Source organism: Misgurnus anguillicaudatus, chromosome 7, assembly GCF_027580225.2.
Source record: "Misgurnus anguillicaudatus chromosome 7, ASM2758022v2, whole genome shotgun sequence".
Lineage (NCBI taxonomy): Eukaryota > Metazoa > Chordata > Actinopteri > Cypriniformes > Cobitidae > Misgurnus > Misgurnus anguillicaudatus.
In genome coordinates, this window is record NC_073343.2 from 15,623,692 (window position 1) to 15,641,282 (window position 17,591).

Below are 17,591 nucleotides of genomic sequence, written 5' to 3' on the forward strand. Positions count from 1 at the left end.
GCAGTGTTACAAACACAAACCGCTTTAAAACAGCAACAGTCGGACCTAATGAATGATGCACAATTTAACCCAACCTCTGAGATCAAATTCACTGAGGGTGATATGATCATGATACGGGTGTTTGTAAAACAGGGTCCATTCACACCCAGATGGCATGGACCACATGAGATAAAAGCTATATGCAATAGCTGTGTGGCCATAAGTGTCAAGGGGAAGTTGAAATGGTACCACATGTCCCAGTGCAAAATCTTCAAAGGTTCCGCTAATCGATAATTATTAACATTTCTCTCTGTTTCATCTCCCAGGTTGGCTGCAGCAATACCATGGAGACCGGAGAAGAAGGAAGTGTCTAGACCCATTTACATCAAGTTGGGTCAAAGGGTATCACTCACACACACGCTCTGGAATGTGGGAGATGGGTATGGAAATATACAAAGAGGCCATCCACATTTTTCAGTACACTTTCAACTAGAAAACTAGTTACATGGCCTCCCGGAGTAGCTCCGGAACCAAATTGCGCAACAAAAATCTACTGTAAAATAGGCTCTGACCATCTCCCTATAGTAAACATTTCAGGTGACACACCGGCACCCACATTTTTCCACAACATAACAGCCTGGTATCAACTTAAAAAGAACCAGGAGCAAATTGGGAGCATGCGCACTCTCTATGAAAAAACCAACAATGGATTAGATCCTAAAATTTGTTACTTAACCAAAGATTTAGAGCCCGCAATATATAGGTGCACACACACTGAGACAATCAACAATACACATATGAGTTATACCGAATATAAATTCGATGTAACTTCATATGTACCTGATAACAATCAACCCGAAGCCTTTGTCTGGACTAGCCGGAGAGAAGGCATGTATTGCGTGGGAAAATGTGTCAATGACCCAGATAATTACACTGGGCCACAGAATTGCACATGGACAATGAATCATTGCTTTAATTTAACCACCTGTGGATATAGCAAACCAAAGAAATGTCCGAAACTGTATCCTATTCCTCCTGGTGGATTGATAAAAGGGAATGTTAACAAGACATTATTTCATGATGTAAATCTAGTAATGACACATGTATCATACAATATTTCCAACATTTTATCTGCTTATGTTAATCACTGTGATAACAATGACAAGACATATGCATGGCTACAGTCACGAATCGATGATTTAATTTCTGATTACAAAAACAGACTTGCCGTGCAAATCTCACCTGCACGCTCGAAACGAGATCTGCTCGGAAACATAGCAGGTCTCTTCGGCTCAGTTAATTCCATTGCCAACAACTACAAAATAACTGAACAATCACAATATTCAACATGGTTGGCAAACCAGGTGGCCACTGGTTTTCAGCATATCACAAATAGCAATGAGAATATCATAAAGGCGGTTCGATCCGAAGCGCAGGCGCTTCTTGCGATCAGCCACACATTATTCAATCAGACCCGTACCATCGAACGTGACTTAGCCTGTAGGACATATGCACAAGATCTATTTACTGCTGCTAGACAAGAAATCCTTGATCTTCGTCTGTACAAGACACCTAGACATGTTTTGAATGACCTTGTAGAGATCTTAGATCTACATAGGTGGTATGAATCGGAACAAATGAAAAATTTAAGATATTCTGAATTACTATCCACCATAATGATGTTTACAGGAAATGAATGTAATGGATGTATTGGGTTCTTCGTCAGTTTTCCTTTAATACACCCAGATCAGGTTTTTCCAAATTCCACTACCATACGCTCTATGGGCGTGGTAGTGAAGGATCAGGTAATTAAATGGGATCACCTCACTGGATACATGACACAAAAGGGTAATGAGACCTTGTTTACCAGTCGCACATGTTGCCATGAAACGCACAATTATGTTATCTGTACATGTAACACATTGCAACCTTTCTTCCTCAATGACACCAAACTTATAAATGTTCAGTCGCTGCATGGTTACTCTGATGTTATCCAGGTGTCACACTCACAGTGGTGCGTGGTCAGTGAGATGAACTCTTTTACCTACGGAGGACTGACCTGCTCTGCTAATCACTCGTTCTGCTTGGAAGTGACAGAAGACCTTTCGATAGGTCAAGTCAACATTTTAGGAAGAGTGCCACTGGACACAGAGACTTCACCATGGTGGGATGACACTTTCTATGAGCAAGGTACCCAAGCTGTGGTTGACACGATGGAGCTAACACAGAGACTGATCCTGCAAACTGAATACCACCTCAGCCAAGCGCAGGTTGAGATCAACCTGGCACGAAAGACTGCACAACTGTTATCCAGTTCATCCACCCGGTCGGCACAGTACACATACACCTGGTGGGACTGGGTGTTCCGGGGTTGTGCCATTGGCAGTGCCCTGATCTTCACCTTCACTATGTTCCAGTGCTGCTACTTCAGGCACCTCATCAGATCTACACAGGAATCCACACACGCTGCCCTTGCCCTCAGCCCACTGCAAATACCCGTGTTCCAAAGACTGTAAAAAAAAAAAAAAAAAAAAAACTTTGATTGTCTGACCCCGTAGGTACCCTATCACAATTCGCCCACGGGGCCAAGCGGGGAAATACTGTAAGAATTTTGATTGATCCTGACCAAAAGGTCAGCCCTTCCTGAGAAACAGCATGGACGCCCGAGAATGCAGTGTGTGTGCCCTGTAGGTGCCCGAGGCAGCAGAACATCAAAAGAGAACCTTTTGCAACACAACAACTTTCCTCCAGGACTCACGGCAGGGGACCAAGACCCCCAAAACACCCCTCTCGGGAACCAGTACTTTATCTCGATTACAGGAGGCTCCCTGGAGAGTTACACCTGATTTTCAAACACCACATCTCCATACAAATGATGGACCTGCAGACAAATGTCTGACCCCTCTTCCCCTCCTTTCCTTGTTACCTCCTCAACACAGGACAGTTTACAGCACACCAGATGATTATGTGTAAGAAAGGTCATATCAAATGTAAATAACAGTGGAAAATATTCATGTTTCACTTCATTACAAAGGTTTTATCGCGACTGGTACACAGGTCTCATTCTCACATCAATAAAACAAATAGTAAAAGGTTTAATAGAGTTAAGAAAACTTAACTCTACCCAAGGGGCGTACACCCCACTTCAAATGTATCCAGGACGAGGTGCCTCCCATAGGTCTGTAAGAACCAATCACTGCAAACTTCCATTGATAAATAATGTTTACATAATGTTTATTCTATCTGGGTATATAAGGAGAGCTGACAAACATTTCAGGGAATCTGTAACCAGATATCCCGCACAATTACTGTGTGTCGTCTTTACCAGGTATGAAAGGTTTTTATATTTCCTGTTCTAATGTAAATACTATTGGTTTGTATTTGTATTATATTTTATTGAATTTTGAATTGGCTTGAATTGTGATTTTCTTACCTGGTTAATAAATTGTTATGTTTGGATTTATTCTGTGGCTACGAAAGTTATTGACATGATTAGTAAATTACGATGTATCCTTGTTTCCGCAACGTCTGGAAATCAGGCTAGTTTTTTACGGACTAAAATCCCAGACTAGATGGCATAGTAGTACATCAGCGGAGGATTTTAGAGATCCGACTAGCACTTGGCGCTAGTTTAAGTTAAATTAGATGCGTGGAGGCTAATTTCCTGTTTAGAGTAACATGTAAATGTTGTCTGACCACTCTAAATCAGACGAGCCTCAACCTCTGGTTATTTCAATATTAATCTATCTAAGCTGCATATTAAGTTATGTCACGATTATACAAAGCTATCATTGGAGAAGACGGTCAGTTTGTTTTATGATAGTGGTCGTGAGCCTCTGGTTAGAAACAAATATTGTAATAATTAAGTTGCACCTCTATGGGGACTAAATAAAGTATGTTCAGAGATGAGCACGCATGAAAGGCGGCCTTCTGAACATATGGTCTAACCTCTAGCAGCGACCAAGCCTGATCCGGTTGTGATCGTGGGCCCGCATGATTATTAAATATTAATAAACGGCCGGTGCGTGAGTCCAAAGCGACATGAGTAGCCGAATGAACGGATGCAATAACAAGTAGGGCAAAACAAGAGTAACCAAACATCTGAACAAATTATGATTAAGATTAAAAGGATAATAAATTAAACAACAACAAACACACTTTATTAAATTGGAGTCAGATTAAACGAAGGGTTTGTTAACTAAATTGAATGAATGTTTAAATCTATATCTTATTATCCAATGTGAAAGGAAAGACTGAAACGCGCGAGAATCCTTCGCCACGCCTCTGGAGACCGCCATTGGACCAGTGGGTGGTGCCTACCTTACAACATCCATAGATAATGTAGTCCATCAGGGTGATATTCTGTGGTAATTGGTGTCAAATTATCTATCCTGAAACTTTCAATCTAAACATGGACTCCACAAAAGCTATGCTTCAAGAGTAATGCAACAGTTACTTATCATTTTAAGCAGTTGTATCAACTGATAGTTTGATCTTTGTAATGAAATGAATACACACTCAACTCAGATGTAATGTGTGAGTTGCATTTTGAAATAGTGATCTTTTGATGTTAAGTTGTGTCATTTTGATCTGGTGATTTTAGTTCATTGAACAAATGATCTTTGGCTTATATGTATTGTATCCAAGCATTTGAAAAAAGTGCATTTTGATCATTGGTTGTGAATTTTGTGTCTAGAGTTTAGAAAAATTATATAAAGGTTCTGTTATTAGTGCAAAAATGATTGTAAAAAACTGTATAAAACATAAGACACACATCTTCGCCACCTGCTCACGTATTTATGTAAAATAAAGAAATGGTCACTGTACGAATCCGTGAACGAATCTGAACAAATCATTTTGGTGAACGAACTGAAAATGAACGAGTCACTTAGAAGAACGAAAATTTCCATCAGTATTGCACTCAGCACTCTGCTGCCCCTCCCCAAAGAGTATAGAAGAACAAGAGGCGAAACTCTGATTAGTTTTTGGCAACAGCCACTAGGAGGCGCTTCAGTAGCGCGGCCGCCATTTTGAAATGAAAATTCTCACAGCCAATTCATTCTCATTTCATTCTCAGCGAAACTCACGCAATAGTAAGTTTCTTAACCCTTTAACTGGCGCAGCCCTTTTTGAGTGGGGGGTTAGTGAAAAGGTGATATACACCTTTAAATTAATATAACTCTGGCATTTTTTTTTTTGGTCTAGAAGCCTAATTGTGGTTTTTATTTTGGTAATTTTTGGTTTTAAAGAAGACACTTCAACGTTTTTTAGGGAAGTGTCTGGAGGTGAAAATATTTTTTTAAGCAGTTTACATTTATTTGTAATAAATAAAAATGCAATATAGTATAATTTTTATACATAAAATTGTCAAAAAACTGAGGTTTGTGCTGGTTTGCTTTGAGGTTTGCTGCATACTTGTGTCACAAATGAATAAATTACAGTTACTGCATTATTATTACTGCTAAAAGGTTTTGAAATATGAAAATTACATTCTTAGACCTTTCCAACAATATATAGTTTGTCGTGATAGATTAACATTTACATAGAAAATATTGAAATAAACCTAGGTGTCCCGCTCACGGGACAGCGCCAATTAACGGGTTAAATTAAAATTTTGTTCACTTGCTATACCTACACGAAACGCTGTATTGTCTTGTATGTATGTGTTGTGCTGTTGTTATTATCAGTTGCGGAATCCAATTATTAAATAGATACACATTTGAGGTAGTTTATTTCTTGCTTTATTATGTAATTCTAATTTATGCTACTTTACACATTTACTATTATTATTAGTTACCAACTCCACTAGAAATATATTTTGTACATATTAATCCCCTGGATCCCGCTACAAACATTATAATCTTATAGAACATGATACATTGCTCTGTCTGTTATCCTATAATTGTCACTTTTGGACAGAGGCTGTTTTTTTACTTAATATTTTGGCTCCATATACATACACACATATACATCAGAATTGCTCGAAATGGATTATGTGTGGATGAGTTTATGTCGGTATGCATGTATGTAAAATTAGCCTATATAAAAGTGGAAGACTTGTCTAAATATCTTAAAATAAGCTGTAAAAAGGGATTAATGATCACTGGTCTGATTGTATGTTATTCTGTGTTATCATCATTCAGTTTGAATTTGATCTTTTAATGTACAAAGTAGCTGATATTGCCATCACTTCTAGTTGACTCCCGAATCGCTCTCATTCCAAAATGTCGGATTCGTATGGCTGCTGCTGGGCGCTGGTGTTGCAATGGAACGTTCTATTGACTTTCACTTCTTGTCAATATAAGTTATTTGCCCTACCCCACTAACAGAGCCACACAGAGGGTTGCCCCTCCCCCACTCTGCCAGCAACACAGAACCACCTGTGGACACCTGTCTGTAAATAATGCTGGGAAAAAACTATAATGTTTTTTATGTTTTTCATCCCCACATAGGAGTCCCAAGTACATGTACAAAGTTTGGTTTCAATACATGAAACCGTTCCGGAGATATGAACTACTTCCTGTTTTGGAGGCTTCAACGCACATTTCGTTTGGGCTGTGATGGGCAAACGCTTCCGAAAATTAAAAATCCTTCTACTAACTTTCGTGAGGCTTGGTCCAAGGATCATGTATGTCCAGTTTTGTGAAGTCCGGACAAAATTTGTGACCTGTGAATCTTTTTTTCTGTTCAATCCAATATGGCGGAAGAACGACATGGATCCATGACGTCATGTCCTCAAGCAACTTAGACCGCCACTGCCCGAAAGTTTTAAAGTTTGAACTGGGTCTCTGGCCAGCTCCTGCGACTATAACTTTTGACACAAAGATTAGGGCGGAATAATAATTAGGAAATGCATTTCATGAGAAACTGCAAAAATGTGCTTGCTGTGGTGCGGTCACTAACGTGATTTGTGAAATGATTTAAAATTTTAGAATGTTTTTTATCTTGTGCATTCCCACATTGGAGTCCCAAGTTCATGTACAAAGTTTGATTTCAATACGTGAAAGCATTCCTGAGACACACACATGCACGCACGCAGAAACACACACAGACAGACACACAAACACACAGACACACAAACAGCCGACTCGACGGCTTTGAGCCCCATGGTCCCTAATGAAAAAGTCTTTTTGCAGAATTTACACATTGCCTCGTTGTTGTTTCTGCCGGTGCCAACCACCTCCTAAATACATCCTCGTACATCCACTTGTCGTTAAATTTGCACTTCCCCATATTTGCATGTTGAACCTCACCTCGACAACCGCGTTACGCGTAATGGCGGCACGCAGCCTGACGTCAGCGTCTGTAGCCGACGTACCATAAAACACCTAACTGCAGAGACTCTCATTTCACACCATACTAAATTAATCAACTAATAGATGTTTTACGGTGGGCCACTGTGTTTTCCCATCAACATTAAGTGCACCGGCTGAAAATGTAAAACCTACAGCAACTTTATGGTCAATTTAAGACAATTTAAGACCTTAATTTCCCAGATTTTAATTTAAGACTTTTTAAGGACGCGCAGGAACTCTGCCAATTACAAACAAAATCACTCAGAATACAAATATTTTATGATTTATTGATTTTTAAAGTCAGTTTAAAATAAAGGGACATCATGTGCCTCCGCAAATGAAAACATCACCCGGTTTACATTATAAGTATGCTTACTAATCATTATACATGTATTAAAATAATTATTAGTCTTACCTATAGTACCTATAGTGAAGTATTTTTGTCTCTAAATCAGACAAGCATTTAGCAAGTCTATGTTTAAATCCTGTAAATCTTCTACCCAACCTGTCAATTTTAAAACAACCCTGCTGAATATGTAACAATTATGTAACAATTTCTATGTAAAATGTACAGATCAAATGCTCATGCCTTAAAATGTAACTTTATACTCAAGTAAATGATAGACCTTTTGATTAAAAAGGATATACCCTTAAACAAAATAAGCTTTAAACTATTATCACTTTTCAGAGTGCTATTTTCAAAGAAACAAAGTAAAACCAGTTGTACATTACATGCATACATGAGGTCAACTCTATGGGGTGATTTCCCAGACAGGGATGTGCTTAAGCCAGGACTAGGCCTTAGTTTAATTAGGAAATACAACTTGGTTTAACAAACATGCCTTACTAAAAACATTACTTGTGTGCACTTTGAGGCAATACGAAGGGCACTGGTGTATTTTAAGGTATGTCAGTGCAAGTTGTTTTCATTTTGGACAGCTCTTACATTTAATTTAGTCTATGACTGTCCAGGAAACCGCCCCTGTCCAGAAAACCGCCCCTATATGATTAAAATCAACTACAAGCAAGATAAGATAAAAATTATTTTTTTAAAGATTAAAAAGAAAAGACCTGACAAAAATTCTAAATCAAATTACCACTTTCAAAGCAAACAAGCAATACAATTAAACCTCCCTGTATCCAAATATTTTTACTACTTAGCTCTGCTGCTGCTGAAAACAAATCAAGCAAAATCAGAAACAGGGAAATTATAAGGATTTAAGCAATCTTTTTAAGTACATGAATGAAATAACAAGGTGTCTCTTCTTGTCCTGGGGTGTATTCCTTAAAGTCACCAAATACGCTGTGCTCACATTTTTCAAAAAAGGATCCTCTTAAAATCTTCTTAAAACTTTCCAGACGATGGGGATAATATGACAGTCGGAATTTACTACAAGATAAAAAGAAAAATTATACATATAAACCAGTTCCTGAAAAATACACACGCAAGTACATTTAATGGTTAAGAGTTTCACAACAAAGTTAATGTGAGGTATTGATGGAAGGCTAATGGATATTTCACACGGTACGCGACAAGCGGCCAAATCGCCGCACGGCTACAGGTTTTTTTGTGTAGTGTTAGAGTTTTGTGCAGCATTTAGTGCAAATATGTTTATCTTTTACGGCGCCTGCTGTGAAGAGCCGTGTCCGCGAAAGGGGTTTCACTCCTTCACTTCTGTAACCGTCCCATTTTGCCGCTTTTCGCACGTCATGTATTGACAATGAAATAAACACTCGCGTCTGCCGTGTACTGTGTGAAACTGCCATAAGGAGGGGTCCGTGTACTTTTGCGACCATGCATTTTTCTTTTTAACAAATAAAAAACAAAAATGTGCGTTTCTCTCTTTTTGTTCTCAAACGCGTGAAGAGATAATCCAAGGTTATTTTACTTATTTAAATTATTTTACAATTGAAAATCAAATAATAGGTAAACAATTTTTTTTCAGTTTTACAAAAATGCTAATTTTGGCCTTGTATTTTATTTACTTTGACGCGGAACATTTAGATGACTACGTCCCCGCAGTTCAATTCTGCTGTAAAGATGGTTTTGCTGTTTCACATTCAGGCTTTCTTTGGCTGTGAATTTGCAGAGCGCACCTTTATGCATGTGAACATCATCACAATCTATTCATTATGATTTGTAAATGTATATGACGCTGGTCCTTTTGCCCAATATCCCCCTTGATTATATTAAAACGTGTAGACTAGGCCCAGTGGCGGTTCTGCATGGAATTACACCCTGAGCGAGACTTCCTTCGAGCCCCCCCCCCAAAAAAAACCCCAAACTTCATATTTTGAGAAGTAATATTTTTATTTGATTGAAACAACATAGGTGAAAGAGAAAAATATACTATTACAAAAATCCTTCATTGGAACATTTGAAAAACACACTTTAAAAAATCCAGTTATTTAACTACTGCAATTACAACGAAAACACACTTTTTAAGATGCACAATCTCCACCTTCAACATTGCCAAAAGACAATGAACACAATTCTGCACAAAATATGACACCATAAGTTATCAGAACTTAAATAAATACACTAAATGCATAAATGTGCCAAATATATGTACAATCAGATACATACCAATGTAACAAGAGCGTTGAGCAAAAATTATATAAAATATTAAGAATAATATACAAATATAATATAGAATAAATATTCTAAGTAGCACAACTCCTTTATCACACAAATGTGAAAACACACTAGAAAGAATCTAATTATTACACTATTGCACTAAGAACAGAAAACACAACTAATACCTGACCTTTAACCTTAACAGATCTCGTGTTTGTTTAGTTAAAACTGAATTATTGTTGTATAAGCATAGCAAACAAAAAGGCTTACAAACTTCAGAGTTATAAGTTACTCTCCAATAGACATTAGCACTTCATTCATGACATGGATACCGTAGTTATCATACATGGTTGCCTTTATGTTTTGCTCATTTTTTCTCTTATTTTCTTTCTGAATTAAGCACTTGATGATTTTGACATTTTCCTGTCCCTCTCTGTGTTTATTTGGCACTCGATAATCAACCAATTTCCCATCCCCTCAACACTGTCACTCACGAGCAGAAGTCAAGACAGAACCAATTCCCCTTGGTGACCACATAAACACAAAAGGTTGACCAGATCACGCTTGTAGCGCTCTTTAAGCATATCCTTAAAAAGGGCCTTTTTACACCTGGTCACTTCATGTGATTGGATAACTATCTGATTTGTTAAAACTGTACCATTTACATTTGGCCACATAAATGCCTATTGGCAAAATGGATATGAATCCGATGTTTTACCCCCGCCCAAAATGCAAATATACTTTTTATTACTCCGCCTTAAAAAACTTAAGATGACGTTTATGCAACAATAGGCAGCACTTACTGTATGTTGTGTATGTTGGGCAGGGGCACGCGTCTCCTTGCTCGGCATGAGCTGAAGTTTGCAGTACAGCGCAGCAGGAGAGACAGCGTGGTAATTTCACGTACAGGTCCATGACGGGGAAAGCATTAACAAAACTCTCTCTTAAAGTTTTATTTCTTTGTTTAATATCATTTGAGTTTGTCATTAGACTCTTTTATTGATTCTAGGAAGCTTTTTTACCCGCTGTTGTGGCTCCATAAAGCAACGAGCGTGTCGTCTTTCTTTGTTTGCCTCTTTGACGGCTAACTTCTGGGTGACGTGCTTATGTTTGGGAGGAGTTATGCGCTGATAGATGTGGTTTCATCAACCAGATGTATTTACACTTGTCCAGTTTCATCTGAAATGCGTCCCAGACCCAAGTGGTTTGAGCGATCGGATTTTAGTCTGGCTTGAAAACGTTTCGGAGGGCATTTACACCTGGTCTTTTTACGATCAGATAGCTATCTGATCAGAGAAAACGCATGAAGGGCCAGGTGTAAAAAGCCCCAAAGATCTGTACCATACACATACCCCATCTTGCCATAGCGAAGATTTTCAAGTGACCTTTGTGCAATCTTTTTCAAGAATTCACAGTGTCATAGCCACCTTCGCAGAGTGTTTGTCCACAAGATTGTTTTTGAGTTCAGTCAGTTTCACATTTTTCACATTTTTTAGTAAAAATAATGTTGTTTACATAATCTATTTAATGTAAGTACTTGGTTTTAATATTATGTAAAGGTACAACCTAGATGAATAGAAAAAGATGTTCAAAGAACTCTTTATCTGCTTTGTGAAGCACAGCAGACATAAAGACGCACACATGCAATTCATGCAATTCACCGGCTTGGAGAAGTTAGTTGGGATAGATGTTTTTTGCTTTGTTTGTAATTCTTAACATTTATAGAAGAGCACAATCATGTCGCTCGTCTAACAAGAATTTAACAATAACTTATCTAGAGCTACGGGGGCCTTGGGGTTATCTTTGTTTTACCATTTTTGATTAATAGGATTTACAAATACATAGTTGTTGTGTTGTGTACATTTGTTTACACATTGACCCCATAATATAAAGAGACAGTAAAAAAAATACAAACGTTTGTTCTTATACTTTGTTAAATATTTAAACTTGTCTAGTATAACTATTAACGTAGGAACCAAAATGTTTGCCCCAAAAATATCATTTGTCTGCTGCGTGCTGCTGCTAAATAAACAAATAATTATATAAAAACATTGTAAACCTTAAATATAAAATTAAATAATCATGTTATTTTTCTACACACACACCCACACACACCTGTGCATGTGTGCACACACAGAGCAACGAATATCTGTGTCTGTTTTAGAAACTGTAACAAAAAAAAAAAACTAAAACTTTATTCTCAACACGGAATGGTTCCTGTGATATCAGATATATTAGGGCTGACCATACACTCCTAAATGCTTGATACTTTGACTTTAAAGAAAGTTTTGATGTTACAAACAAAAGTTTAGATGCGAACATGAAAATATGCATGGGCGCTTCACCTCAAAACATGCCTAGTCCCGTTTTAATCAGAGACCTGTGTGAGGACAGTTCATAAAACCTTTACTTTTGTCAGAGCAGACAGAATTACATTTATTTTAACCATCAATGTTTTAGAGAGACATACTCATTTACAAACACCCCCCTGTTGATCTGGAAGGAATGCGGACTTGGGGGGGGAGAAAGGAAACCAGCCATAAAAATCTCTGTACATCTTTTTAACTCACACCAAAAAATACAAAATCTTTTGATTGACACATTAATAAAAATGACAAACAAATGCATGACAACTAACAGATACAAAAGGAAAACCACGCTTTGATTCACATGTTATAAAATGAAGTGCATCCGGACGGTCAACTAAAAACCATAAAAACGTCACTCAAAAATGTTCAATTAGGCCATTTTTAGGAATTGAGTCAATTGAATCGGTATTGCTAAATCGCCAAGAAAACTCAGTACAGACCCACTTGTAACCAGCTGATTCACGCAACTCGAGACTCTCAGAGCCGGAAACACCGCAGACTCGCAGACCATGGGACTCATGAGACCTCACTCGCTCTACAGATCCACCAACCGGCTGATTCGCGTGGATCTATAGAGCGACCGAAGACTCCTCAAAAGCAAATCCACAACAAAAGCCTTTCACTTCTGAAATAACATGCTTATAGGTTTTAGGTTTGGTGTGTATGGTCAACCATTTAAAAAAAAGGCCTAATAATAATAGTAGAATTATATAGAGAAAATATAGAAAACACTGTGTCCTGATTATGTAGCCACCCGAGCCGGAGAGTCTGGAGTCTGCAAGGTTTCTGGCAGATCCGCGAATCTGCAGTGTTTCCGGCCCCGATTCGAGAGACAGTTTGCGCGGATCAGCCGGTTACGAGTTGAGAGATTCTCGAGTCAGAGCAGATTCACATGTCTCTTGAATCCGCATTGTTTCCGGCTACGAGTGAGAATCTCAGGTCAGTTCGTGGCTCACGCGGATCAGCAGGTCTCTCGAGTTTGCAATGTTTCCGGCTCTAAGTGAGAATCTCGGGTCAGTTCTCGCGCAGATCAGCTGGTTACGAGCAGGCGCGGAGCTATGGGCGGGCCTGCAGATTGACAGCTGGCCCGCCCAATCAAAAATGTAAAAAATACTACTCTGTATAGTTAGACATATATACTACTTTATGTGGTGTAATTTATCTATTGCATGTTATGTTAATAACAGTAAAATTATAAGTAAGCCTGATAACTATTTAAAAACTATTAAAGCAGTTGAATGTTGCGTTATAATGAAATATTCAAAAGCAACTTTCAGCCATGATCACTTTGAGAACTTTTTTTGCAAGCAAGTAGAAAAAGTATTTTGAATAACAACACGTTATAAATATGTGCTGCGAGCTTTCCTCTCAATAACATAAACACACAACAAATATGACAGCGGGGTAAAAAATAGAAAGAAAACATCTGATCATAGTGATGTTGTTTGATATAGCGATATAGCAGCACTATAAGTCACGCCTCGTTTATTGCTACACTTTATACATTATAGCCTATTGCTTTTAAGCAACAAATAGCCTATCATAACAACCTATAAGCCTACTGTGTAATTGAGACATTAATTTAAGAAATGCATTAAAGCAGAAAGACGTATGGCTGCGGAAATATAGTGGGTTCACTTCAATCCACACCACAGACGTTCTTGGTTTGCTTCCTATTTATTAAATCGAGGCAATTGTTTGATCAAACATTGATTAATATTAAGATACAATTTATACAAAACGAAATTCACTTTAAAGAGAGTCTTTCTACAAAACAAACCTCGCAAAATCGCTTGCCCGACGTCCATTACGGGCTTTGGCGAATTCCTGTCGGGCTAAAAAAAATGATGCGCCTTGGCCGTCGGGCGGAGGAAAAAATATTGTAATGTGTTTGCATTCTCTCAGATTTAGTTAGGTAATTATGTTGTATGTAATTCGGCGTCATCTTGTTAGCCATTACTATCCTCACTAACAAGTGAAACTGCCAGGAAATGAAGTGAAAGCATTAAATCCATTATTCCTTTCGTTCACGTCTGATATGCGCGCTCCTCGGCTCCGCTCTTCACGAGTAGGCTTGCTCTTATGCTCATCAAAAAGTATATTAAATGTTTATTTATTTGTCATTTCGTTTAACCCCAAGAGTCTAACATTATTCTAGCAATTCCCTTTTTCTTTCTTTATTTAGTAAGTTAACTTAAATATGTGAGAACGAAAATATATTTTTAGTGATTTGCATGAAGAGAATATGATGTTAGAAGCTTCATTTTAAGCATTTAGTAGCCGTATTTATTTAAACACTTTAATAGGTTATTTAAAAAAGTATAAGGTTTTTTTGGGTTCATTTATATTTCCTGTCACTGTGTGCAGGTTCTTTTTGTAGGCTATGAGAGCCCAATATTTTTTTTACCAAAAAGGCTTAATAAATGTCAAGTTGCATTACAATTTAAAGTATCAATAATGTCAAAAATGTGACGTGCAGTTCGGGTGTGTGTGTATGCTGTTTAAATTAGTGTTCTGAAGTTTTGACGAATTTTATAGACTTGTTATAGTTTCTTATTCAAAAGTGACACCCATAGATTCAGGCCCACCCGGACTTAATCCATGCCCACCCATATGTCACGTTCTGCATCCGCCACTGGTTACGAGTGGATCTGTAGAGCGAGCGAAGTCTCATTAATAATGTTGAAAGAGGTTTGTGTGTGTGGTGGCGCCGTTTATGGTTTTACATTGAATTGTAGTAGGACTCAACTGATCCGGATTAATGATACTAGAGACTTGCGAGTGAGTCACGACTCAAACAGGTCTACAACGCATACAATTTTTGAAAGATAGGGATGGGACCACCTGTCAAAGTATGATTGACAGGGGGTCATAAATTATATTTTTACAGAATGTAGTCTGCTATAAATATTTGCCTTGTTTTAGCCAAATTTGCTTGCTGGAAAGCTGGTGAATGCGGAAGACAGATACATAGTTTTTATAATTAACAGCTATTTTAATGAACATGCGGTGTTGCCAGGGCCAGATTAACACTTTGTTATACCCTGGGCAACAATATTCTAGGGCCCCATCATCACGACCCCAGGATCACCATAATATGGTCATATACAGCATATATTACTGTAAAATACAGTAAACTCAATACTTCAAATTCTAACTGTCATCAGGTGTATTTTGATTTACAAATATTTAAATGCTCATACAAATGCACTACCATTGTCTAAAAATGAAAATAGGCTTTTACTTAATTATTATTACAAGACCATCATATAGCCTAATATTAGACACCCAAACCAAAGTGAGGAAAATGATCTTTAATTTGCATGTCTGAACTGAACATCAACGCAGACATGAATTTCCTCACAGAAGTTTAAGATCATATAGCCCTGCTGAAAAAAACAGCATCAAACCAGCATGGACCAGCATGGGAATTATGCTGGTCTATGCTGGTTTAGCTGGTGGTCACTAGCATACCAGCACCAAAACACAACATATGCTGGTATGACCAGCATGGGATGCTGGTGCTAATGCTGGTTTAGCTGGTACTAATGCTGGTTTGCTGCTGGTTTAGCTTGTGCTAATGCTGGTGCTGGTTTGATGCTGGTTTAGCTGGTGTTCACTAGCAAACCAGCACCAAAACACAACATATGCTGGTCTTACTGGTATGCTGAAAAAAACAGCAGGGAGGCTACATCTTGAACGTAGATATACAAATGACAGGAAGTTTAACACTGTGAAGCACAAGCAAACATGCTGGAAGGCAGCTAAAAACCATCAGGACATAAACACCGGCTTATTTTATTTTATAGGAGCCTTACCTCCAGATAAAGTAATAAACTGGATTGATGATTTAAATGTTGTTTACTCGCATGTGTGTTGTGAACTCTCCAGATTTTATGTTGTGCACTGCTCCACTCGTTCACTGCTCCCCATGGTCGGTTTGTTTACAGTGTCGCGTGAGCAGCTACACTGCAGGTTTGACTTCATTTGGCGCTAAGCAGACCTCTTGGTGATGTCAAAGTACCGCGAGAGCGATTCAAAACAAATTCTCCATGTGATTACTGCAATCGCTCTCGCAGTACTTTGCTGTCACTCGCTTGTGGGTTCTTGTGGGGCCACACCAGTCTGCTCCCCAGTCACTTTCACGCCGCTATAGTAATTTGATTTCATATGCCGATCGGATCGCACAGATGCCTGCGTATCACGTAGACTACACCACCGTTTATACTTTACATTTTCTGTGTTTCTGATGTCATTTTCCTTTTTTAATTTCCGCTTTGCGCTCCCACTTAGCTTCTCCATGTCTCGTGTTTTTCTGTTGTTCCAACGCCTTGCGTCACGTAACGCTCGGCGAACCTTTGACCCACCTCATGCGGACTGACCAATGAGGAGAGGGTCTTAACTTGAAGCCCTCTCTTCATTGGTCAGTCCCCATGAGACTGACTCTCAACCGCTCTCAAATCACGTTCAAAGTCATAGGCAGCGCAGCGTCTCTCTTTGCAGCGCAAAAGCCCGTGTTGACAGTTTGTTTAATATAAAGCGGCCAGCGGGAGATTACCAGATACAGTTTTTTGCTTGTGCCCTTGCTGCCCTGGGCCCTTTGGAGGTCTTGGGCCCCTGGGCAATTGCCCAGTTTCCCGTATGGTTAATCCGGCCCTGGGTGTTGCAGTCAGAACCAATTTACTTGTTTTAGATTCAGCCTGTGTACGCGTCTGTCATTGCAACAAGAAGTTATGGTTCAGCTCTTTGACACAGATATCAACATTCACAACGAGAAAGTTGGCAAACTGGACTGAAGCAGATGTGCCATATTAGTGAATGGAAAGTGTGAAAAATTGCTATAGATTTCTGCAGTATAATACACAAAGTCTTTAGAACAGTAAAAGCAGTTCTTCTTCTTACATATATTCTAATAGTTGGAACTAAATCAAGGGTTAAAAAGCTAAATATATACTGTGAAATAATTTAAAAAATCACTTACCTGAAGATTTACCTGAATAGTCTTAGCCTAAATTAATAAGTGCATTTATGCAATGGCCTGGACTGTCATTGTTATAGAACATACAACATACTTGTAAGATTTGTTTTACTAGCCCGCCTGCGCATTCCGTCTAGTAAATAATGGTAAACGAACTTGGCTTGCTGTCCTTGGAGGAAGCTCGAACCTGATGCTCGTCTCAAGCCCCACGTTCAAACCTCCCCACGTGGTAAGACTGTGGGGAGAGCGGAAAGAGCAAAACAAGGGAAGAGATTGGGGAGGGGGAGGGATGCCGGATGAATCATCACTGGGAAGGAGTGAAAACTGACTCGCTTAAATAGGCTAAGGTGATTGACAGTACTGAATGTTTAGGCTCCTCCCAAACCTACATT

The 17,591-nt window shown here is 38.6% G+C and overlaps 2 protein-coding genes across 2 annotated transcripts in view; one reads left to right on the plus strand and one right to left on the minus strand.

Moving 5' to 3' along the window:
• The first annotated feature begins 651 nt into the window (after nucleotides 1–651).
• LOC141365281 (uncharacterized) lies at nucleotides 652–3,719 on the plus strand. The gene has a single exon (XM_073869469.1). It carries the CDS (start codon nucleotides 657–659, stop codon nucleotides 2,493–2,495), a length of 1,839 nt encoding a protein of 612 aa, XP_073725570.1. The 5' UTR covers nucleotides 652–656; the 3' UTR covers nucleotides 2,496–3,719.
• Nucleotides 3,720–7,541: 3,822 nt separating this feature from the next.
• The window catches only part of gnmt (glycine N-methyltransferase), a 97,518-nt gene continuing 87,468 nt past the window's right edge, over nucleotides 7,542–17,591 (minus strand). The window contains 1 exon segment of the mRNA XM_073869470.1: nucleotides 7,542–8,664. Within this exon segment, the coding sequence (XP_073725571.1) occupies nucleotides 8,493–8,664 (172 nt within the window). The 3' untranslated portion in view covers nucleotides 7,542–8,492.

Bases quoted from the DNA above. Each gene is read 5' to 3' on its own strand.
- LOC141365281 (XM_073869469.1), top strand. From the start codon at position 657: ATGCGCACTCTCTATGAAAAAACCAACAATGGATTAGATCCTAAAATT.